The 25,115-nt window shown below is 45.1% G+C and overlaps 1 protein-coding gene and 1 long non-coding RNA gene across 2 annotated transcripts in view; one reads left to right on the top strand and one right to left on the bottom strand.

Moving 5' to 3' along the window:
* Nucleotides 1-18,539, bottom strand: part of LOC124035839 (teashirt homolog 3-like) — a 60,038-nt gene extending 41,499 nt beyond the window's left edge. Inside the window, exons 1-2 of the mRNA XM_046349624.1 lie at nucleotides 17,327-18,539; nucleotides 16,559-16,920 (exon numbers count right to left, since the gene is read on the bottom strand). Of these exons, the coding sequence (XP_046205580.1) occupies nucleotides 16,559-16,598 (40 nt within the window). The 5' untranslated portion in view covers nucleotides 16,599-16,920; nucleotides 17,327-18,539. The remainder of the gene's footprint in view (nucleotides 1-16,558; nucleotides 16,921-17,326) is intronic.
* Nucleotides 17,655-25,115, top strand: part of LOC124035840 — a 65,192-nt gene continuing 57,731 nt past the window's right edge. Inside the window, exon 1 of the long non-coding RNA XR_006838805.1 lies at nucleotides 17,655-18,201. This is a non-coding gene — a long non-coding RNA (uncharacterized LOC124035840). The remainder of the gene's footprint in view (nucleotides 18,202-25,115) is intronic.

Below are 25,115 nucleotides of genomic sequence, written 5' to 3'. Positions count from 1 at the left end.
CCACAACCCAACCCCACTCCCAACCCAACACAGCCCCTCCACACCCAACCCCACTCCCAACCCAACACAGCCCAGTCCAAAACAGGCCCCCCTCTTGACTGGTGCCATCTCCAGCAATGTACCACAGCTAAGGGGCCGATCCATTAAAACCTTCTCCGTTTCCCTGTTAACATACTGCGTATGCTACATCTCTCTTTTCACTCCAACCCACCTCTCTCCTTCCTCATTCTTGTCTCTGTTTTTCTTCTTTCTTTCTTCCTCTCCCTGCTCTTCCAGTCACAGCGCTCTAAACAATAGATAAGGCGCGTGCGTGCGTGGCTGGCGTGGCGGGGAGCGTGTGCTAATCCGCCGGCGCTATCGTTGCCTCTGCAGGGGCTTATCTGCATTGTGGAGGAGTGCGAGGCAGACAGTCCCTATCGCACCAAGGCATTAATGTACTGCCGCTCCCCTGGCCGTGTCACGATGGAGCGATAAGGCTCTCGATGGCGTCCCGATCCGCACCTGATCCACGCCGCACCGCACCTTTAAGGGCCCTACGGTGCAGCCCTTACTCTCACACTTCTTCCTTGTCCTCCTTCACTCTTTCCTTCACAGTCTCGTTTGTTTACCTGCGTGTTAGCCCCTTTCTTTTCCCCATTGCATTCTTGTGTTTAGTTGTGTGGTGCGGGGAAACTCCCTCCGGTGACCACAGAAGACAAAAAAGTCATTAACAGATGTCAACAAATGTTGTGAAACGGACAAAACCCCCAAATCAGGCTCCGCACACAGACCCAGAGACAGCGATTCCCTCTAACTGGGAGGGGAGTCGGTCAGACGTACACAGCGGTGTTGAAGCATCCGTGTTAAATGCACTCCCTCCCTTTGGGAACCTTGGGATGTGTAATGGTCCTGGACACCATGGGACAGATGTACTCTCCCACCACTGGCCCGCCACCAGAAGAGCTTTATCCGCCATGTCTGGAATGACATGACATGTCCCACAATTGATTCAAGTGATTTACTGCACACACACATAACAACACACACACACACACACACACACACACACACACACACACACACACACACACACACACACACACACACACACACACACACACACACACACACACACACACACACACACACACACACACACACACACACACCCTACCCATAGACTGTTCTCTCCACCACCGCTTTGAAAGCGGTACCGGAGCGCCAGGTCTAGGTCCAAGAGGCTTCTAAGCAGCTTCTACCCCCAAGCCATAAGAGTCCTGAACATCTAATCAAATGCACACCCAGATTATTTGCATTGCCCCCATCTTTTACACCACTGCTACTCTCTGTTATTATTTATGCATAGTCCCTTTAATAACCCTACCTACACTAGGCTACCCCGGGGGCGCCCAGTGAGCTAATTACTTGTTCTTTTGATTTCTTATTATTTGTAGAATTTTTTTAACTGCATTGTTGGTTAGGGGCCTGTAAGTCAGCATTTCACTGTCAGGTCTACTACACCTGCTGTATTTGGCGTATGTGACTAATAACATTTGATTTGATGTGCATTCTCTTTTCACATGTAGACACAAGAACACGTCACAGTGACACACACACACACACACACACACACACACACACACACACACACACACACACACACACACACACACACACACACACACACACACACACACACACACACACACACACACACACACACACACACACACACACACACACACACACACACACACACACACACATACTTGTCTTGTTTCCAGAGAACTCCATGACTCTGTGTCTGTATCAGGCCTCAGGAATTCATAAACAGTGTGGGCCTTGTCAGGCCTGAGCGTAACATCCACTCCTCAGAAACAGGAAGTGTTGATGAATAGCCGTGTCGAGAAGCCGGGCCGGGCTACACACTGATCGCTCATGTGTCTTTCCTGACCTTTACGCGCCACACGGTACCTACACCACATACACCACATACACCACAGTAACAATGGGCACATGTCTCGCTAGGTCATAACGACATCCGGTAATACACGGGACTAACAACAGACGCCACTTCAAGGCAGAACGCAGTGAGAATCACAGAGGCGTGGATCGAGACGTGCGCTTTGCTCGGCGGAGATAAGAGTGAAGTACTATCACACGGATGGTTTTGTCCGTCTGGGTGGCACAACAAGGGGCTTTAATAGTAAAGGATGTCTCTGGAACTACGCGGCTAATTAGGACTAAAAATATCAAGGCGTCTCGTAGAAGCCGGTTTTTTTTTGGTGTTTTTTTTTGAGGACGATCACATTAGCCGGCGAGTCGTAGACGGATAAGTACATTTATAGCACGGCGTCCAAGGCGTTTCAACGAGCCACAATGCTCTTACTGTTTTGGTTATGTGTTTTTGAAATGTTACACTGTCGTCTGGGTGGGTGCATTTGACTGGTGGCTAATCAACACCATCCGTCCACTTTCTCTCCTGGCCTTCCACCCCTGTCAGTCAGTGGAGAGGGAGGGAGTTGATGCGACTATATTATACTTGACTCATTGGGCATAGCCTGGCAATTGGGCATAGCCTGGCAATAGGGCATAGCCTGGCAATAGGGCATAGCCTGGCAATAGGGCATAGCCTGGCAATAGGGCATAGCCTGGCAATAGCCTGGCGTCGTCAAACGCATACGGATGGCCATTCACTTTGACAGTTCACATGAAATGAAGACTCAGTAAAAAAAGAACAAGTGAAACGTGTCGAGGTCATGTGATCACATTTTTTAAACAGTAATTGGCGCTACTGATTATCAAGCCAGAGTTGAAAAGATCTGTTCAATAGTCCAGCTTATTATGGTCAATGAATCAATTCCTTTCGCGTTAACCATGTTTTATTGACTCTATCGCCCAGTGAGCTAATGAAAAGAGGCCTGCTCTTTGGTAAGAAGGTAGTTTTCATGTGGCTATTACAGTGTCTTTCAATAGACACGTCTTGTGTGCTGCCTTCAGTCGGACAAATCAAAATGGTGGTTGTTTTTCCTGTCTGGGTCTGGTGACATTGTTGAATAGGTGGGATAGAGAGCGAGTGAGTGAGAGAGAGTGAGTGAGTGAGTGAGTGAGTGAGTGAGTGAGTGAGTGAGTGAGTGAGTGAGTGAGTGAGTGAGAGAGAGAGAGAGAGAGAGAGAGAGAGAGAGAGAGAGAGAGAGAGAGAGAGAGAGAGAGAGAGAGAGAGAGAGAGAGAGAGAGAGAGAGAGAGAGAGAGAGAGAGAGAGAGAGAGAGAGAGAGAGAGAGAGAGAGAGAGAGAGAGAGACAGAGGGGGGGGGATAGAGAAGAGAGAGAGAGAGAGAGAGAGAGAGAGAGAGAGAGAGAGAGAGAGAGAGAGAGAGAGAGAGAGAGAGAGAGAGAGAGAGAGAGAGAGGAGATAGAGAAGAGAGAGAGAGAGAGAGAGAGAGAGAGAGAGAATGCGTGCGTTGCTTGTAGCCCGAGGCGTGCCTTTGGGCTAAAGTCTTTTGGAGACAAGGTAAAGCGGTAGAGGCTACGGTACGTTGCCATTCCCACACACTATTATGACTGGCCCCTTCTTTCACCAGCTGTGTGGAGAGAGCACTCAGCTCCACTACGATATGCCTTGATTATCTTCTAGAACGGAAATTATTATGAGAACCGACGGGACGTCAAAACACAAGAGACACGTGCAGATCAACGAAGGGTTATGGGGGATATGAAACCTCTCTCTACAGTCACAACACACAGCCCCGGAGGGTCGTCGGCTATGGGAGTTGACACATGAACGTTGGACAACACTGTGGTAGAAAAATAACATTTAGAGAGCATGCCGGTTCAAGGAGAAGGAGCTGTGTTGTTCTCTGGCTCATCTGACGGAACACGAGGGACAAGGAAGCGCTGGGGAAAAAACAGGGGATGGACAAAGAGAGAGAAAGAGAGGAAGGAGAGAGAACCCAAGGGAGAACTGGTGTAGTAGGCAACCTGAGCTCAGATCACCTAAAGCAGGGATCATCAACCAGATTCAACTGCGGACGGTCAGGGGTCCGGGAACATAATTACAAATCATTTGTAGACCGCAAAGTGGCTCAGACTAAAACATAATCATTTCAAACCTGTCTTACATTTGTATATGATCACATCTCTCTATCGTGCGTTGAAATACTTTTAAATTCACTTGGAGCTAATTTTATGGTGTTTTTAGAGTATTTTATATCCCCCCCAAAACATGATTTATTTGTTTATTATTTTTTTGCTCAGAAAACATGGTGGGCCAAATAAAATCACCTGCGGGCCAATTTTGGCCAGTTGGGGAACCCTGACCTGAAGTCGCTGGGCCCCTGAGTCTAGGAGGGCTCTGATACCTGGGTCAGACAAACAAACACACATAAAAACAAGCCAACACGTTATGTAAGTGGTTATACAAACACGCATGCTGAACACGCAATATCACGTTCTGTTCTCCCAGCACCTCTCCAAACTCCTGCCTGCCGTGAGCCTGTGGATCCACACACCTCCACAGATGTAGGGGCCAGGATACCATAAAGGCAGTTCCACTACAGGCTCCCTCTACTGGGCCCCAAGGGTCACTGCAGGGCCCTATCTCTACTGCACTGGTCTGCCTGTCTGTCTGTGGGTGGGTGGGTGTGTGTGGGGGTTCTTACAAGTGTGCCACTTCTTTAATGTACCTTACAGTGCATATCATAAGCAAAATGGAGAGGGTGTGTTAACAGCATCAATTTGAAGAGCCCTACTTTAAACCCCACATTTGTAGCATTTACCGGTATCAGAGACAGTGTGTGTGCTTCAGCGAGGTTGTCCGCTTCTCTCGCTTTCTCTCTCTCTTTCTTTCTTTCTTTCTCTCTCTCTTTCTATCTCCCTCGTTCTCTCTCTCTCTTTCTCTCACTCTCTTTCTCCCTCGTTCTTTCTCTCTCTCTTTCTCTCTTTCTTTCTCTCTCTCTCTTTCTCTCTCTCTTTCTCTCTCTCCCTCGTTCTTTCTCTCCCTCGTTCTTTCTCTCTCTCTCTTTCTCTCTCTCTCTCTCTCTCTCCCTCTTTCTTTCTCTCTTTCTATCTCCCTCGTTCTTTCTTTCTTTCTTTCTCTCTTTCTATCTCCCTCGTTCATTCTCTCTCTCTCTCTCTTTCTCTCTCTCTCTCCCTCGTTCTTTCTCTCTCTCTCTTTCTCTCTTTCTCTCTCTCTCCCTCTTTCTTTCTCTCTCTCTCTCTCTCTCTCTCTCTCTCTTTCTCTCATCTGCCAGCCTTTTATTTCTCTCCACTTTCGAGCCAATCTTCTTTTAATGTAATTAGAACCTGTGACTGTCATCAGCACTCACTCAGAGACAGAGACAGAGACAGAGAGAGACAGAGACAGAGACAGAGAGAACAGAGAGAGAGAACCCCCCAGTCTCTTCTCCTTCCTATACTCCCTTCCTTTTCCCTGGCTTCTCTTTTTGTTTTATCCAGGCAACCCAGACCAAGTGTTAGCAAGGGTCATGTCTTTATAATTATCTCTCCTGCCTTTTGATTAATTATTCCGTCTGACAATAGCGTGTTTATAATGCTTTTCACCTGCCCTGGCTGATTGACAGCGTCTCTGTCTGATTCAAAGCAAACAGCTGCTGCCATGATTGCCTAGCAACCAGGAGGTGATGGATGAGTCTCAAAGATGGATGGCCACAATAAATCATGTCTCCTGCTATAAAACTGGAAAAAGAAAGAGAGGAGGGGGGAGAAAAATAGCACAAAACAAAACAGCCTCTCTCTCTCTCTCCTAGTGTGGAGGGCAGGGTTGAAGCCCTCTCCTCTGCCTGACCCTGTCTCGTTCCTTCGCTCCTCTCCTTTCCTCTCAGGAGTCCAGTTCTTCACGGCAGGAAGAAGACCAGAGGAAAATAAATGGCATAGAGGGTGAGTAGGCTTTGCGAAAAATGTTGGTGTGTGATGATGTAACCTCTCAAGAGAGAGACCAGCTATCACTAGCTATCTCTCCCGTGGTCTGACTTTGGCCTGGGGCTGCGCTTGTTGACATGGGGAGGGGCTTGTTGGCATGTGGGGAGGGGCTTGTTGATATGCAGGCAGACAGTAAGAAAACCCAGCTGGAATAATGATGGCTGACTACAAACCTAAGATTACTTTTATTGAATCCAACACTAGGCAAGATTATAATTCACCCTGAAATGGCATTGTGCTTAACAGCTATTACAACAACATTGTACAGTACCTGCATTGTACACACCTAGGTTGATAGGGGGACAAACACCTGTCCTCCGCTTGCACTTAAATAGTCCGGTCTAAGGAATTAAAACTTTTTACCATATCCGAAAAATATTCAAAATAAACCATTACAAGTGCTCAAAATGTAGTCTATCCACATTATTGTGAGTTTGAGGCTAACTGGCACAGTCAGCCGTATGTCTTCCTTATGGGCCACAGCTGTTCGGCCCTCACAGCCCCGACGATGGCCACCTCATCTCACTAGTCTGGCGAAATAAAAACCAAACACCTCCTGTGAAACAACACAAATACACAGGAAGGAAGCTAACTAGAAAGAAAGAGCCATTTCGAAACAAGGGGTTTACCCAGGGCGAGGAGCGAAGGCCACGCCCAGGGCGAGGAGCGAAGGCCACGTCCAACATTAGCTGTTTCTTTTCTTCTCTTCTCCACCTGACCGCCATTGGTTTTATTTTAGGAGTGAGCTGCTCCTCTGGTATCTGGTAACAAACAAGGATCTGGCTGACCCATCCATCACTGAGCCCATGTCCTGGGTCTAGCACTCAGTCCCCTCTTCGCCAAAGCTCAGGTTACAGCTTTACACGGCCAGTCTAAATAATATTCAAAATGATGAATGACAGAGCCAGCCTCATATCCATCATCAATCTCTTTTTTTTAAGGAGCATCCATCTTCAGTAGCGCTCCTTTGAATCATGGGAAAGCGAGAGAGCTCAGATTCACTGGCGTAACCCCCGAGAGAGCGAAGAGAGGGCTGAATGGCAAGGAGCCGGGGCCTTGAGTGATACCTGTCAACCACAGGGCACGGGGACCGGGACAAAGAAGCACTGGGACATGTGTGGGAGCAGGGACTCAGAGAAGAGCAAAGACACACATAGATGCACACACACACACACACACACACACACACACACACACACACACACACACACACACACACACACACACACACACACACACACACACACACACACACACACACACACACACACACACACATATGCAGATACATTATGATAGACCACACATGCAGAATCCATATACACACACACACACATATTTACAGGAAACACATGGACACACACACATACAAACACACGCATTAACACATGAAATACTAACTTAATTCCGAACAAGTCCCCTACCAAACTAAGTGCATTATTTTTAAACACATACTGTATGTCTACAAACACACACTATCTTCCTCCCACCTCGAGCACAACAAAAAGTCCCCCTCCCATCTCACACATAGGGGTTAGGGAATGTAAGAGGCGAGTTGGAGCACTACTGGAATTATAGTGCTGTTCCCCTTCACTCCCAACCTCTCTCTCCACACCCACAGCCCCCCTCACCCCCTCCCACCCCGAAGACCCCCCCCCCCCCCCCCCCATCCCACTTTCAGCTTTACATTCCCCCTCCCCTCCTCTCTCCCTCCTCCGCCCCCTCAGAGGCGTGGACGCCCAGGCTCCTCTCTAAGGGAGGAAGACAGCCCCTCACACAGGGCTCTGGCAAGGGCCCATTTGATAAATGACACACGTCATTCTGTCAGGAGAGAAGGGTGGGTCCATGATGTATGACCATGCCGACGAAGGGAGGAAATCAACTGTTTGGCATGGAGCAGCTACTCTCTCTCCACCACAGCTCTGTTCCAGATCTCCTAAAAGACCCGTCCGGCTAGCCTTGTGTGTGTGTGTGTGTGTGTGTGTGTGTGTGTGTGTGTGTGTGTGTGTGTGTGTGTGTGTGTGTGTGTGTGTGTGTGTGTGTGTGTGTGTGTGTGTGTGTGTGTGTGTGTGTGTGTGTGTGTGTGTGTGTGTGTGTGTGTGTGTGTGTACGGACAGAGAACAGGCTGCCCTTCTTTCCCTTTGACTCTTCCCCCCCAAACTCTCCCTTTCTCTGTCTCTCTTTCTTTCTTTCGCTCTCTCTGTCTGCCCTTCTCCCCGTTCCTTCTCCCTGTGTGCCCCCCCCCACCAGAGCTACAAACAGGAAGAGTGTAGGGACGGAAGGAATAAAAAAAACTGAAAATAAAGAGGACTAGAAAAAAAGCTAGCTCAGTAGCAAGAGGGCAGTTATATCAATCAAAGTCAACTTCGGCAACAACAATACTACCATTTCAAATAAAATAGCTCAGACAAGCGACCGTAACATGGGGATGGAAACCCGATCGGCCAAACTGTTCTTCTCATAAGAGAAAGGATCTACTTTTTTCCCCCCTACTCCTCTATCTCACGCTCACCTCTTTTCTTTGTCGACACACAAGCGAGGGCCCTGACATCTGCAGAGTTCATTTAAAGAGAAGAAAAAAATGTGTCAGAGGAGTGTGACGCCCCCCTCCTCGTACACCCCCCCCCTTGCTCGGTTTCATTAGCTCACTGGCAGGGTGGCACTTCTCAAGCTCATTACAGGGGAAGGATTTATGGAGCAGAACCCAATGGCGAAGAAAAGGCATCTGTCAATAATTGCAGGGAGCAGCACTCACATCTCGAGAAGCTTTGAAATCTCATTAGGTATGCAGTTATCAGGCATAAAGATCAAAACCATGACTCAACTCCGACAGAATCCTACCAAGAAACATTAATTAGCAACAGGCCTGCAGTATAAAATAAAACAGACTTCCTCCCTCTTCCTCTCTCTCTCTCTCTCTCTCTCTCTCTCTCTCCTTCCTTCACCTGCCTGCCTTTGCCAAGGAGAAAAACCCGACCCCCTTCCTGTTACTTAAATGCACACACACACATAGGTGTATAAGCAGAAACACACACGTGTAAACACGCAAATCACTGCCCCGTTTCAGACCACCCCCCCTGCCTTTCCTGCCGCCCCCCCCCCCATTACAAAAAAATTAAGGGGAGGATAATTTCCAGCATCTGAGACTGATCAGAACATGAAACAGGAGGGAGGGAGGGAGGGAGGGAGGGAGGGAGGGAGGGAGGGAGGGAGGGAGGGAGGGAGGGAGGGAGGGAGGGAGGGAGGGAGGGAGGGAGGGAGGGAGGGGAGGGCGGGCGTTTAAGGCCGTCTCTTGGCTTCGGAGGAGAGAAGAGGAAGAGGCTGTCATGCCTGAGAAGGATGTCCTGATTACGTGGGCCTCTACAGCACCCCTGCCTTTCATCACCGACACCATCAAAAACAGCCTCCGTGTCACCCGCCTGACTGATGGCTGCCAGTCTCGCCTGGCCCCTGTCACAGCCCCACCGGGAAGGGGGACAACCAACCAAAGCTACGCCCACCACAAAGACAACCAAAGTTCCTGCATCCCCACCACCCACACCCATCGGCTTGCTCACCCCAACTGAGGGAAAGAAGAAACCCAGACCTGGAGTCTGGCCCAAACGACACTCAGAACCCCCCCCTCCATCTCGTCCTCCCCGGCCCCCTACCTCTCCTCTCTGTGCACCCCCGTCCCTCCTCGACATGACAACAACACAGGCAGGGATTACTCCGCACGCCCATATTTCACTGCATAGGGCTGCTGGGAGATTTAATCCCCCGTGTAGCTGCCAGGCTCCTGAAGACTGGCCCGACACACACATCACACAAAGAGCCATAGTATCGCTGAGAGGAGAGAAAAATAGGGTGGGTGGGGGAAGAGAGGAGAGGACAACCCAGACATACAGAGAGAATTTCAGCAGGATGATACACTAGTCTGCCTTGGGAAAGTTCAGCCAGACAAATTTGGGGGACGTGTTTTATACTGTACTGAGGAGGAGCATAAAATATATCTGTTTCTCCGCAGAGGAAGTGCAAAGATCCCACAAACTCTCTCAATTTCCTGTTTCCTCAAAAATGTGCCTAGAAGAGAAGCCGATTCCCTTGGTGCTCTGGTGCAGGCCCGATAGCGAATCAGGCTTCACAGTGGGAGTTTTGTAGAGCAGTGGCTGAGCTCTGCCCAATCACTCCACTAGAATAATGACAATATCTCCTGCACATTGAAATAGCAGCGCTTAGGAGTTGACATGATTCCCTAATCATTGGGGAAAGAGAGAAACTGATCATCGTTGATTAATCAAATATGAACACCCATATCAGAGAGAGGGAGGGAGAGAGGGAGAGAGAGGGAGGGTGGGAGAGAGCTAAGAGGAGGAGGAGCTAAGTAGCCACTCATCTCCTGACCAAACGTCCTTTTACCAGTGGATATTCTTGTTGAATTCAGCAAACATCCTTTCTGCCATTAGACAAACTGTTGCATTTGATGGTTTATGATGTTTGATCTGTCCAGTCCTGTGATCTTACAACTGGGTTGACTAATGTCTTGCACTGGTGCACAATTTGCTGAGGTGTTCATTTCAGCAGGTGATAAAACATAAAAGGTAGAGCAAAAGTGCACATAAATAAATCTTCAACCTTAAGAAAACATAAAAAAGCTTCTACCTTTCCACAACGAACGTTCCGGCATTTACTACCTAGTAATAACACATCCAAAACAGTAAATGTGTCACTGTGCATGTTCATTAGAATATAAACAACGATCCCGGAAGAAATGGGGACAGCCTATTCCTGAACACTGTTGTGTGTCTATTGTGGGAACATTATTGTTTGGACAAGGAGCCAGACACAGTCAAAAATAAAAAATAAACATTTTTAGGTCTTGATCGCTTGCGTGTAAATGGAACTGTTTTGTGTGTGTTCCACGGGTGTACCTTTGTGTACAATAACTGTGTGTCTGAGTGTGTTGCATCGCCTCCCCCCCCCCCCCCTTGCTCTCTCACTAACCCTGCTGCAGTCGCTGTTCCGTCGCTCTCTCAACCCTCGCAGAACAACCTTTGGTGAGAGGAGCCGGGAGGAGAGGGGCTATGAACAGAATGAGAGAAAGACGCAGCCCTGTGAGTCAATTTAAGAAATAACTGCTGATGCGCCAGCTATTGACTGTTTCGGTGCGCTCGTGATAACGCTCAAGGCGAAACTGTGGGCAAAATGACAGCGTCAACCGCCTGCAATAAACTGCCGCCCGCGAGACCAAGGGAGCTCTAATTGACAGCTGTCAAGCTAACGGGAGCCATGACGGAAGATTCTGGGGAGGAAAAGAAATCTGTTTATCAACCGTACATCCTCGAGCAGGGAACTTTCCCTCCCTCCCTCCCTCTTTCTCCCTCTTTCTCTGTGCCCACGTTATTCAGCCCCCCCCCTTCACCCCTTCTCCCTTCATTTCTCTTTCTCCACCCTCTCCACTCTTAACCCTGTTCATTGTCGCTCACTTGTGGCTGTGAAAAAGGCAGAGGACGGCCATAACTAATCATAGTGTCAGCTGGCTGCCTGGGAGAGCCTCACTTTAGGGAGAGCAATGCAATGCAAGGGAAGGCTGAGGAAAGGCCCGTAATCCTGAGAAGAAGGCCCAGGAGTAGACACCTCACCCCGGAGGGGGCTCCAGGGCTTCTGGGGACTACTGATCACGGGGGCCCGGGATAGACAGACAAAGACTCACGTGGACAGACAGATAGTCCTAGGCCACTCGTTTATTCTCCACATATGGTTGTGTGATCTGTCCACATGCTATTTCTACTTCACTTTATTTTGGATTAGGCTACTTTGTTCAATGTTTTTTTTTTGGGCACTCAGCTTCAGACATACACAGCCATGTTGCCATTTTATCTCTGCATCTCTACTAAAAGCTGGGTAAGAGATCAAAAGGAAAGTGAGTCCCATTCAGTAGATTTAGTAATTGCTTGGTTTTCTAAAGTCTGCCAACCTTGCCAGAAGGCAAGCGAATATAGTTAGACCAGCTAGCTACTCTAACTTGATTGACTGCCTGAAACGGCTTCTTGATAGCTAGTTATGAGGTTGGGAGATTGGGGACCTATCTGGTTAGCTAAAACCAGCTTCATAAAATGTATAAGTGGCTAGTAGTATTACAGAGAGATAAAAAAAAATGTGTTTTACAGGACCAGTCTGAGGGGGCACGTGCCCCCTATGGGCATGACGCCTCTGTCCACCACAACCAAAAACATTTGGAAAATATGCACGGATAAATCCACTTGATTTTTAAATATAATGTAGTTCTTAATAATTACATTTCTAATTAACTGAGGGTGGGGGTGGACTGTGGAAGGTGATGTTTATGAAATCATTTTCTTTCCGTCTCAATAATTCATAGAATTATCATGACCAGCTTTTTAACTAGGATAATTAGCCCAATTAAGATGGCATGTTTCATTCAATTGAATTGGCAGAGACTTTGTAGGGGTAAAGCGTCGTACTAGCAAGGCCCCAACAAGCCGTTGCTCCCGACCTGTGAACTACAGCGAATTAACCAACTGCACCAGCGACAAAGTGAATCAAGTAACATTACACTATTTTTTAGCAATAAACAGAGACAATACATTATTGCAACAACATGCAAGCGGTGTGTGTGTGTGTGTGTGCGTGTGTGTGCGTGTGTGTGTGTGTGTGTCCGTGCATGTGTGTGTAGTAACCCATGTGTCTATGGGCCACCATATGTGGTTGTGTATCCAGCATGACTGCAACGTTAACACACATCAAGCGTGATTAATCACTCTCGCTCATCCACAATCAATCAACCACACACCCCAAAAAATCACAGAAATCAGCTGCTTTTCCTCACTGCAATCCATCTCCCGTCAAGCAGAACTAGATCTGTCGTGGTCTTAGTATTTGTATAAATCACGTTTAAGCTCCTTTGAACACAACGCTGATAATAGGCGTTTTCTAAATCGACTCGTGTGAAAAAAGCATCTATACCCTTGACTATGTAATGATGTACGTGATGATGAGCAACGTCAACAATATCAATGTCGACCAGACTAATTTTACGAGGCTTCTTCAAATATATTTCCCAGACAGCGGCCTGGCCCTAAAGCAATACTCTTCTCTATGACAGTGTAGCAAAACAGCTACGACGTCAGCGCAATGTTTTCCGAGTGTTTCGGGCAAGAGGAACTACAGTTACTACTCAGTAAGAGTATCATGGCATAACACAACTAGAGAAGGAGAAAAAAAAGTCCTACGTTTGACGTTCCCACTTCCCTCCCCAAAACAATGATATGTTTGGTCTTGCAAAAGGCTTTGAAACAGACAAACAAACAATACAAAACGGTGTTCACAAGAATTGTCCTAAACGGAGGAAGGTACTGTGGGAAAGGTGTTGTGGCTAGACAGTGAGAGTGGTGTGTGTGTGTGCGCGTGTGGGGGGGGCTGGCTGCCACAAGCCCCTCTTTCCCAGACAGACTTTTTTGAGAGGCTAGTTTTTGTTGTTGTTTTTCGGCTCCAGACCATTAAAAAACAGCCTAATTCCAAGCCAACGTGATTACCCAGGTACCCTGGCCCATTTGTCACCTGCAGCAGAAAATTGAGTTAGTGCACAACTAAAGGCATGGAGGACTGTGTAATATCAACTTGATTACATCAAACTAGCTGCAAACCTAATTGGGCTGGATGACAGTGTGCGGAGCTTGTCATCTCCAATCATTAGGGCTGTCAGGAATCCATCAGCTTTACAGCTAATTAGGTGAACACTAATGAAGCTGGCAAAACAACTTTTCTTTTTTTACGGCTGAGCAGCCCTTCCAGACTGGTGGGCTGAAAAAACGAAAAGAGCGAGAGGAGAGAAAGAGAGAGGGAAGCAAAGAGAAGGAGAGAGGGAGAGAGAGATTTTCTCATGAAACGCTCAAGGTTGTCGGGGACTGGATTTCCCAAAGTTCCTAATCAAGCCCCATTATCTGCCATTTTTTGCTCTTTCCATCACTACAGCGCAATCAATTTGTCACCACTCTTTGTGTGCCACGGAGCAGTCGTCAACCTTATAACTTGCAGCTGCGCGGGCTGCTGGGAAAGTAAGAGGGGCGAAGGTTGGGAGGGGTTATACAGACCCTGTAAAAAATGACAGGAAGTTGCCTCGTCACAACAACAAACAAAAAAAACATCCCTCTCTGCTCTCGTGTCTGTCCTCGTCCGCTCATCAAAATAATAAATGCCTTATTTTTCTCTCTCACTCTCTCGCCTGGGATAAGAAGGCTTTCAGTCATCTCCCATCCCCCCTCGGCCCCCACCCCCAGAGTGTCCATTAGGCAAAAGCGTTTTGATAAAGTAAAGCTCAGGCCCGACGTATGGAGAAACAAAATGAGAGCAGTCACTCTGCCAACTTCTGATTGACCATTAGAGCCATTGATGAATGTGGCTGTCAGAAGGGAGACAATTAAATCAAATATGAAACAAAGTCGCTTTGACGGGTCGTTCTGATGGAGCAAACCAGTCTTCCGTCTCCCGATTAGGCTAATAGTTACATTTTTCATAGAAGCACTGTGTGTACGCGCAATATACAATTGTTTGTGTGTGTGTGTGTGTGTGTGTGTGTGTGTGTGTGTGTGTGTGTGTGTGTGTGTGTGTGTGTGTGTGTGTGTGTGTGTGTGTGTGTGTGTGTGTGTGTGTGTGTGTGTGTGTGTGTGTGTGTGTGTGTGTGTGTGTGTGTGTGTGTGTGTGTGTGTGTGTGTGTGTGTGTGTCCTTCTGTAGCTCAGTTGGTAGAGCATGGCGCTTGTAACGCCAGAGTAGTGGGTTCGATCCCCGGGACCACCCATACGTAGAATGTATGCACACATGACTGTAAGTCGCTTTGGATAAAAGCGTCTGCTAAATGGCATATATTATATTATTATATTATATATTATGTGTGTGTGTGTGTGTGTGTGTGTGTGTGTGTGTGTGTGTGTGTGTGTGTGTGTGTGTGTGTGTGTGTGTGTGTGTGTGTGTGTGTGTGTGTGTGTGTGTGTGTGTGTGTGTGTGTGTGTGTGTGTGTGTGTGTGTGTGTGTGTGTGTAGTAAAGCGAGCGTTTACTATAATAATTGCATAATATTGAATTTGTATAGTATATTTTTAAGTGGATTTGACCTAGGTGCTTGTTATAGTTTTGTTATAGGCTAAAAGTTGAGGTAGTATAGATTAAATTACATGTAGGCTATGTTTCAGAAAACTTAACTACACTTTAAAGCATATAGGTAAATATCGAATCAAAATCTAAATTTGCCACATGTAGCCTATATTTTGATGGTAATGAAGCAAATCTCTCACAAATAAGAATAACCCTTATTGAATCTTAAAACAGGTAGCCTGTATACGTCGACACATTGCTGCTTCAGACAATACTTCCGAAAGCGGACATAAAAACCCAGAAGTTCCAGCCATATAGCAACAGTATGAGAACAGAAGTCTGATTCGAATCATGTTGGGGGTTTTTCAACAGAATGGTAGCTAAGTAACTACCATGTTGTTGCTTAGCCTCATTATTTATATAGAGTATAATATATGAGGTGTTCTATGAACTAAGTACGATTTAATTAAAGCATATTTTGAAGAGTCACGTGGATTGTTCTATATTCTCTACTTCTAAAAGAGAGAGAGAAGAAATGTGGCCTTTGGCTCTGACAACGTGAAAAAGTACAAAAGAAGCAATTAAAGATGTTTTAAATCGCTAATTGTCAGACCAGACATGACGTCACGCGAACGTTGACGTGACGTTGATATTTGAAGTGATTTATTTGTGTTTATCGGGAAAGAATTGATTAAAGACAAGCCAGATGACGGGCAATCAATCACACATCAAATAAAAGATGGCAATTGTCCATTAAAGCCTCTTCCAGTCCACGTCTCCCCTGCGAAATCATCTTTAAGTATTTCCCAGAAAGGAGAAATCAACAAAGGTAAACTTTCGCCTAGTTTCCATTTTATGATCAAATGTTTTAGCACAAAGCCCCAAACGAGCATCAAAGGAAATCATGACAGTCAGCTGACAAGAGCCCCCTTTTCCCTACGCTTCTTTATAGATCTCTGATTCATGGGGTCAATATCTACACCCTACGGGGGGAGGAAGGGAGAGTAGGCTAAAATAGGGCAAAAGGGAGAGAGACCAATCAAAGCTGAGGTTGTCTTTGACCAGTCGGATAGATCTACGGCCTGGTAAACCTTCCATGTCTTTCGAGAACTGTTGTTAGCAGATCGTTCATCGAGTGGAATCATTGTTGCCCCAGAAGTTCGACAAATGATCAACTTAGAACATTTAAACAAGGTTGCCAATAACTAGGCTATGTAGCCTAATGGGCTATGTAAGTGTGCTGATAATGCAGATTACTATTAAAATAGTAGGTGGCTAGTATCAAACGTGGTCTTCGTGGTTGTAAAAAATAAAATAAAAAGCACATCCCCTTCAAAGGGAAAGTACTAAAAACAACTTATAGCTCGTAGCCTAACCATCCCTCTTTGAGTGAATGGGTATTTGCCATTTACTCCCACTGTAGGCTATGCTACAATGTAGCTACACGCACATGATTCAGTACTATACATGGTAGGGCTAGTGAAAGCAATGGAAATAGCTCAGCAGTCGTAGTGAAAACAGGGGTGATAACATGCAAATCATAGAACCGTACCTGCCGCACGCCGGGGCGCCTGCTGTTTCCTTCGCGGCATGCTTATTTCGGGGTTCTGAAGAGTTCTCCTCTAGCCCCAGAGATCCCTAGCTCGTCCGCTCTTCTTTGATAGCGGCACTTCCTTACACGGTACCCGGGACGCTTTCAGAGGGCTGACATAGATCGGCAGTTTTCAAACAAAAATGCAGACATTGAAGAACGGGTAGATCTGAAGATGAAGAAGAACAAGCGTTTTTTTTCTTCCTCTCCTGTTCGACTTGGATATCACAGTGTGTGGAGACGGAGAGTACAGTGACGGGGGGGGGGGGGATCTTCAGCCTCAATTTGATTCTCACTCCGCGTTGGAGGCTGCAACAGGCAAGCTTAAAGGAAAACGAAATGAACGCGTCACTCAAAGTCTGCAAACAGGGGCGAACATCAAGCACTGTCACATTTGTGCCGTGCACATCCAATGGCTAGCTAGCTCTTGTCATATAAGCATCACATGTCTGCTGTCCCTCACCGCAGCCCCATAACGGTGTCTGACGCGGACTATACAGTCTATACAGCATAAAAAGTCAGCTTTGCTATTTGAAAGAAATCATTCGTGAGCATTTTCAAAAGTCATCCACGCATGTTGGAGATCAAATGCTGACACAATAGCATAACTGTAAGGAGGAGAGCACCGTTCCACTCTTTGGCTACACATGGAAACAAAACATGTTCTACTTCCCTAGGCTATTGGACTATCTTAATGTTGACTAGGTGTTAACGGAATGGTATACTCACTCAATCCGTCGATTAACTGCGTTATCCATGAGGATTTCGATATCCAGTCATCACACGCAATTTAAAAACCAGCAAGGCAGAATCTCAGCGTCGCTGTAGCCATCGTATGAAAATCCCAGTCTTTCCAAGTCCCCTTAATAGCATCAACAAATATATATTGTTTTTAAGATAGCGGGGTAAAGGCAAAGGTTGAAAGAAGAGATGGACGGACTTGTCGCCCACACGCTGGCTCGCTCCGTTATTTTGTCCAAGCGCGTTCAAAATCCACGGAGAGCAGTTCGAATCGATGAGATACGTGCTTGATTGGGTATCCCTTGTTGTAATAATGTACATCAGAAGGAGGGGGGATGGACTCGTGCTGTGCCTCAGCTGCTCTGAGAGCATGGATCAGCAGCTATTGCCAAACACTTTCTTGGCTGCTAATAGCACTTTTTCCTCTTCTTTGTGTGGCTGATAGTAGGTATTTAAAACGGCAACAGCGAATCAGTCGAGTCTTCCTCACTGCAAGATGCCTTCTTCTGCTCATGTGGGGCATGCACAAAATCCGTATCATGCGCTCTCCTTGTTTTTGTTGATACAGAATGGAAAGAATAGTAGGTTCGTTTTTTTTTTTACGGTGAGGTCAAAATGATGCACACATCCCCATCCTCCAGATTTGGGACCATCACAGACACTATCAGCTTTTTCTTTCAAATGTTTCCCCTCACAGTAAAGAAAAAAAAACTTACAGAGAATTTTCTGTATTATTTAGGGGGAAAGTGGAAAAATTATCCCTCTTTTTCAGATCATCTTCAAGATAGAACACAATTGGTCCGCTGTCTGCTGGAAAGGTTATGACTGTGGATGCAAATGATTTTCTCGCTAACCAGAACACGGTAAGTTGTCAAAGGATGTTTTCTTCTGCCAGATGTGTGTGTCCGTGTCTTTGCCGTGTCGTGGTTTCCCAGTCTCACGCTAGTCAATAGTCAGACATATCTGACCGCAGAGGGGATCAATCCCTTGTTAGTGGCAGAGGAGTCGCTCGATGGGAACACGATCTCCTCTCCGTTCGCCAGGCTTGTTGGGGGACGAGAAAGAACAGTCTTTCACTGATTCCGGATGTTTTAGCCTAATCTCGCTGCGTATGCCGCTACACCACTGCATGCTGTTAGATCCGCCCAAGCATCTGTCCGTCTAACCATTGGCGCATCCATCAGTGTCACACGCTCTGCACACTCGCACCGACCATACCCCTCTCAGTAGACACAGCAGCCTCCGCACAGCGCCTCTACATTTATGACACATTAGCTTTGGTCAACAACCTGGCGATGTTCAGTGGTCTAATGGTCGTCATTCTCCTTTCCTAATACAAGAAATCAAAAGGAAATCAAGGCAGATTTGATGCAATCGGTAGCTTTTCAATAGCATTGCATTGAGACAGTGGGCTATGTAAAGCTGTGCGCCTCTCTGCCTCTAGTCGTCTGAAGCCTACTGTCAACTCTGGAAAGCCACTGCTACCTGAAAGAATCACAATGTTTTTTGAATGCAAACTATGGAAACCATATACACATTTTGTTTCAGATGGACTAAAAACATAGTGTCCGAAGTTGTATCTGGTTGGTGCGTAAAGGCGCGTAAAAGTGCTTTTTGGGAACGCACAAAAAGGCGAAATGCAATAGAACCCTTTACTTGAGATAGGCTGACTGATATCTCCTAATGGTGCTGAGGACTAAATGAGTTGTGGAAGACAACTGGAAAGGATTGTCTGCACATATTTACAGAATACAATAGGCATATTATGTAATTTTCTACAGATAATTATTCAACATGTTTCCAAGACAATGATGAAGAACGCGAGCTTTTTCGTTCTTTCTTTTTTAACTTAGGGTGATAATTAAACGAAATGCAGGTGGTTGCATACAATTTTACAGTAGTGCATAATGCAAAGCAATTCGATAACTTGACAGTTCTCTGAGCGTAACTTTACTTTCAGTTCAGTATTAGGCTACATTTCTAATCTACTCTTAATCATTCGCTCGCTCAATTGAAAAGAGTGTGCCAATGGCATAAGCAAAGGCTACAATACATGAGACAAATTTAAATGTTTTTTTTAGGGATCGTGAAGTAAAATGTAAAGATGTCAATGATGTGTGTGTGTGTGTGTGTGTGTGTGTGTGTGTGTGTGTGTGTGTGTGTGTGTGTGTGTGTGTGTGTGTGTGTGTGTGTGTGTGTGTGTGTGTGTGTGTGTGTGTGTGTGTGTGTGTGTGTGTGTGTGTGTGTGTGTGTGTGTGTGTGTGTGTGTGTGTGTGTGTGTGTGTGTGTGTGTGTGTGTGTGTGTGTGTGTGTGGTGTGCGAGATTTCTACGAGAGAGTGACCAGTACAACATTTCAACTTCAAGATTATCGTTACGAAAACGCTATTTAAAATAAAATAAATAATATCATTTAGCTAGAACATGTTTCTGCTCATTCTTTGTATACAATGCCAGATAGATATTCGACATATCCCTCATTCTGTTGGCAGGTATGTGATTCAGGCAATTCTGTTTACAGGTTAGGCTAAACATGCATGTCATTACACAACCATTTTTCCGCTCAAACAAAAGTTGAAGCGTGGGGCCATAAGGTTAGAGTTAGAATCCATGTTTAGCAGTGTGGCACATTTAGGCCTATATTGAGCTTTTCAGAGATAAGGCTATCTACAGCTATTCTTTTCAACTTACGATCAGATATGGATTCCTTGAAAAGTTGGAATTATAATGACATTTAATGATTATTTAAACGTAACTTTATAAATATTCAAGTTACCCAGAAGTATAGAAGAAATAGGCCAGAAAGTGATTTTTGTTACTAATGTTTGTTCTGTTGTTAGGACTTTGTAACCTACAACATTTAAAAACATTTTTTTAAATTATTACTATTATTAATAATAACAATAACGATGTAGATTCATCAAATAAAAAACATGAACATATATTTCTTTATTACCCTTTATTTTAAAACTAAGCCTGCGAGCTTTGCAGTAGGAGTCTTCTGTGGGAGTTCCCTTATCCATAATAATGCAATAAGTGCACTCATTCTCTCGACAATCATCTTACAGTAAATTACCCTTTGGTACATGTGTCTGTCTCTCTCTCTCTCTCTCTCTCTCTCTCTCTCTCTCTCTGTGTGTGTGTGTGTGTTTGTGTATGTGGGACAGAAGTCAGAAATGGAAAGAGTGAGAGAGGGAGAGAGATGGGGAAATGGCACATCATTTAAGCGTCTCGCCCTTTCTTTGCTCGTTCCCATGTATCGGCACCTGTGTTTGTAACTGAGACAATGATTCGAGTGACCATGGTTATTGTAGAGGAAAATGCATTTATATTTCCGTTCAGACACTGTTTTCTACTGTGCAATTATCAAGGTAACGTGTACTTGTATGCACATGCACAACAATAATGGGTCTGTTCGTTAAGTCGACGATTGATAACTGCTAGGCTATGGAGGATTCAAATGAAGATGGTTTTATGCTCGCACATTCTTGTTCATAATAGGCTACAGAAGGAAAGAAATCGGACAGCTAAAATTATTTTTATTTTTTTAACGCCCACGCATGTCACAGACAGCAAGTTTTTTTGCAGGCCTTGCCTAGTAACACACTTTATAGACCAAAAAAAAACAAGCAAACAAAACTGTCTGTTTCGTTTGGAATTTGTTTAATTGAAGTTGGTCAATTTCCATATACGTCATATGCTAAGTTAAAAGTGTGATACTTTTCTTGGTATATATTTGTGATATTTATTTGATAACTTTCAACTCCATTTTGTCACTCAGAGCAAGGAGCAACTTCCCTCATAACGCCCCCGTCACTCAAACACCTAGTTTGGATCTTTCTAACTATCGTTAGACCTCCCTTTTCCTTTAGGGAGAATAAGACAGGGTCTTATCAAAATAGTGTTAGAGAAGAATCAGAACCCCACCTGGACTTTTCATATGATTTAGGGAAGTGTAGCCTATCGCATGTTGCCTCTAATGTCAAGTTTTGTTGCTAAGTATAAATCCTTTAGTCATTTTTATTTGGTAAAATCATAATTTTATTTGGTTAAATCTGGTACTATTGTATTTTTTTTACTCTTATAGTGTTGCCTAAAAGTGGTGCTATTTTATTCCATAACAATCAAACTTTATTTTTTTCGTTTCAGTCAACTCGACTATAATTTGATGGATTAGGACTTCCGTGGTGTTTAGGAATAGACTATCACCCAAAGTATTATTTTTGTTTAAAAAAAATACTGAAATGATCTTACATTTTCATGTGTTTATGCACTTTTTTAAATAATAATCAATCAATCAATCAATCAAGCAAAACGTTAATGTATTTGTTAAACCCTTTTTACATCAGCAGATGTAACAAAGTGCTCATACAGAACCCATCCTAAAATCCCAAAGAGCAAGCAATGCAACTACATTGGTCAAATAGCATATTGTTAATTCATTTTTCTTTCCAAACGTTGCACTACATTTGGTAAATATATCTAGCTCACATTGGCTATTGGGACTTTCAGTAGGACTACGATATGTCCGTCGACCAAACTAACTTATTTGACCAATGTTTCCTATAAGGTCAGGACAACGTTCCCAAAATATACCCGTATGATTATTTACTACATTCACCGCACCAACCGTGTTGTAGGACCACTCGAGTTTACGCAGCCGAGCAAGTGGCAAGTAATTAGCTGGAGCGGTATTTGGAGCATCCGCTTTGATGCACATAGAGCGAGGTGGACCATCACTTTCACAAACTCACCAGAGGCTTACATAAAGCCATTATAACCTGCGGTTTGAGATAACATCTTTTACGAAGAAAGGTTAATAATTGCCGCTACTGTGAACAATAGCACCCTGGGGAATATTTGCAATAGACTCCCGTGGTGGCGACGCAGTCAGCTGCGACGCACCAGGGTCGGCTAGGTCATAAGATAGCAGCGCTGCGGGACCCATGGAGGCGCGCATCACACAGTTGCCAAACCTGCTCTCTGTCCTGGGGTCGAGGATGGGCTTGCAACAGCCATGTGTATACTTGTCTTCCTCCTAAAAAGGGATATTTGGGAAAACTGGAGAACTGGAGTATGAATGGATAAGAATGGGGTTTGTAAATAGTGCTCAGAGCCCGTGCACCATCAGGAATTGTATGGTGATCCATTGGCGAGGAGAGTACGCTCAGCTTGATCCATTCATACTTCACCGCACACTTGTTCCTAGTAGACTGTATAAAATGCGCAAGGAAGGGATTGGCTATAGTCTAGAATGAGAGGGGAAGTATTTGGTAGCTATAAAGGAAACAAGACGCTTCTAGCAAATTAAATTATAATGTGTGGAAAGAGGATTTAAGCCTATTGTTTTTTTCTGAGATCAGTAGTATAACTATGTGTATTTGTGTGTATTTATTAAGTACTAGCTCCCCCGTCACAATGCATACAGGCTGCATACTCCTCAGGCGAAGTGAACGTTATCAGACTCATGAACCTACCTTTCTTTTCTTTAGAAGAATATAAGATGAATGTCATCAACAATTTTCCATATTCAGAGGTAAAATATGAAATAAAATATGTATTTTTTTGTCACAATTTATTCCAAAAATTGCGTTTTCACATAGCAGCTATTAGCATAATAGGCCAACTCCAATTTAGGGCAGAGTTATCATCGAAAGCAACTCAGAAAATGTTATTCTTCCTCCCTCTTCCATAGCTGGGTGTGCTGTGCGAGTTTGCAGGGCTGAGAGGCCAAGTGCTGACCAGTCCTCTTTCTGTGTCTGCTACTAGGTCACCAAGCCTCCCCCTCCAACCCTCCCGGCCGCTAGCCACCAGGGAGAGGGTAATTTAAGCCCTCCTTGATGTACCCTATTCATCACTGTCCCAGAGACCCGCTTCAAAATTAAAGTCTGATCTACAAAGTTAAACCAAAATGAGATAAAAATTGGCAGAGGTCAAAGAGGGTTGGACGAGTCAGAATACAAGGTGGTGTTTTGCTGTGCTTGATTTATGTTTTTGAGGGGAATGGTGAGAAATGAATACATTAACCCATTGGATGAGATAGGCCTGTGTCACAGCCAGACCTGGCACTGGTGTTGTTTCAGCAGTTCAGTTGTTGATCCGGTCTGCAATAAAGGAAATAGACCTAGGTACCTCTCAATGCAGTGCAGTGTCGCCCAGTATACAATGATGTTGTGTCCGTTTTATTCGATGTATGATCTAATTGTATTCGAGCACATCTGTTGAGTTGAATGACACAGCAGATAATGTCTTTTCTCGGCGTAATGTTTTGCTGAAACTTTCATGGATTGATTTTTTGAGTTTGGGTCAATTTCATTCCAATTCAGTCAATTCAGGAAGTAAACTGACATTCGGATTCCCAATTCCATTTTTCCTTAAAGTGTTTCAATGACAAAGATTTGGAATTGGAAATGTCAGTTTATTCCAGATTGAACTGAATTGGATTGGAATTGACCCCAGCCCATGACTCAATTTAATGTCTAGGATAACTTCTAATTAATTTTCACAGGATGAATATATTGCAGCTTGTTAGTATGTGTTTAAAAAAATATGCGTGTTTGTTTCCAGTGTGAAAATCAAACATAAGAGGTAAAACTATATACAGTTTACTGAGTTGTGGGTTTTGGATAAGCCATGTGACATGGAGTACTGCTGTGAGTCAATCCTTCCTTATGGTGAGTAAAGACAGAGAGAGAGAGAGAGAGAGAGTGATAGAGGTAGGGAGGGATGGAGTGAGAAATAGACAGAGGGAGAGGTAGGGAGTGCAATAGGTAGAAAGGAAGACAGTGAGGGAGGGAGGGATAAAGATAAGGGGAGAGATAGAAAGAGGAGAGCGTGTGTGTGCATGCAGTGTGTCTATGCATGCTTCTATGTGTGCAGTGTGTGCATGTCCCTGTGTGTTTTGGTACAGTATGTCTGGGTGGGTGTGTGTAGGTCCTGATCCTAGGCGGTGTATGGTAAACAGGAACGCTTTCTGTGGCAGGAGGAATTTCCCCCAGCAGCCCCCTGTATCAGTAATAGTGCCGGTAATGAGCTGCAGCTGTCAGTGTGGTTTCCTCTTCTCGTCTGTGATTCATGTTCCAGCTCTGCAACTGGAACAAATGTTTACCCCGATGAGAACCAGACAAACAGGGAACCAAGCACAAATTTAAAAAAAGAGAAATGTTGGCCATTTTTGTTTTCTTAATGTAAGCCACCCCTGATGTGCAGACCTTATGGTAAACCCGCTCAGAACAGGTAAGGATGCAAAATAACAGCATTTAGGAAGTGCCCTCATTTCTCATGTCTCTTTATATTTAGAGCTAAATAGGGTTGACCACTGAATTATCACGTCCTGTCACTAACCCTACGGTAGCCTCGTTCTGTACTTTGTCATGTGCTGTTATATCCATTCCTCTGATAATGCAACAAATAGAGACACGACATATACATGTTAATGATGTCAGACTGCTGGAATAAGGCGTTGAGCTGCCTGCTAAGGAAGTACATTGGCAGGTAGCCTAGCGGTTAAGAGCGTTGGACCTGTAATCGAAAGGTTGCTGTTTCGAATCCCTGTGCCGATGAGGTGAAAAACATGTCAGTGTGCCCTTGAGCAAGGAACTTAACCCTAATTTCTCCTGTAAGTCACTCTGGATAAGAGCATCTGTTAAACTGTAAAAAAATGAAGACGAGATGAGATCACCTAGTTAAAGCCCACACTATCAGTCTGCGGTGACGTCACCCGCAGGGAACTGAATCACAGGCCTAGCCAGACGTGGTCAAGTCATTAGGAGGGTCTTC

This window comes from Oncorhynchus gorbuscha, linkage group LG05, assembly GCF_021184085.1.
Source record: "Oncorhynchus gorbuscha isolate QuinsamMale2020 ecotype Even-year linkage group LG05, OgorEven_v1.0, whole genome shotgun sequence".
NCBI classification, from domain to species: Eukaryota; Metazoa; Chordata; class Actinopteri; order Salmoniformes; family Salmonidae; genus Oncorhynchus; species Oncorhynchus gorbuscha.
Note: the sequence above shows the minus strand (reverse complement) of the source record. Positions and strands in the feature narration are given on the sequence as shown.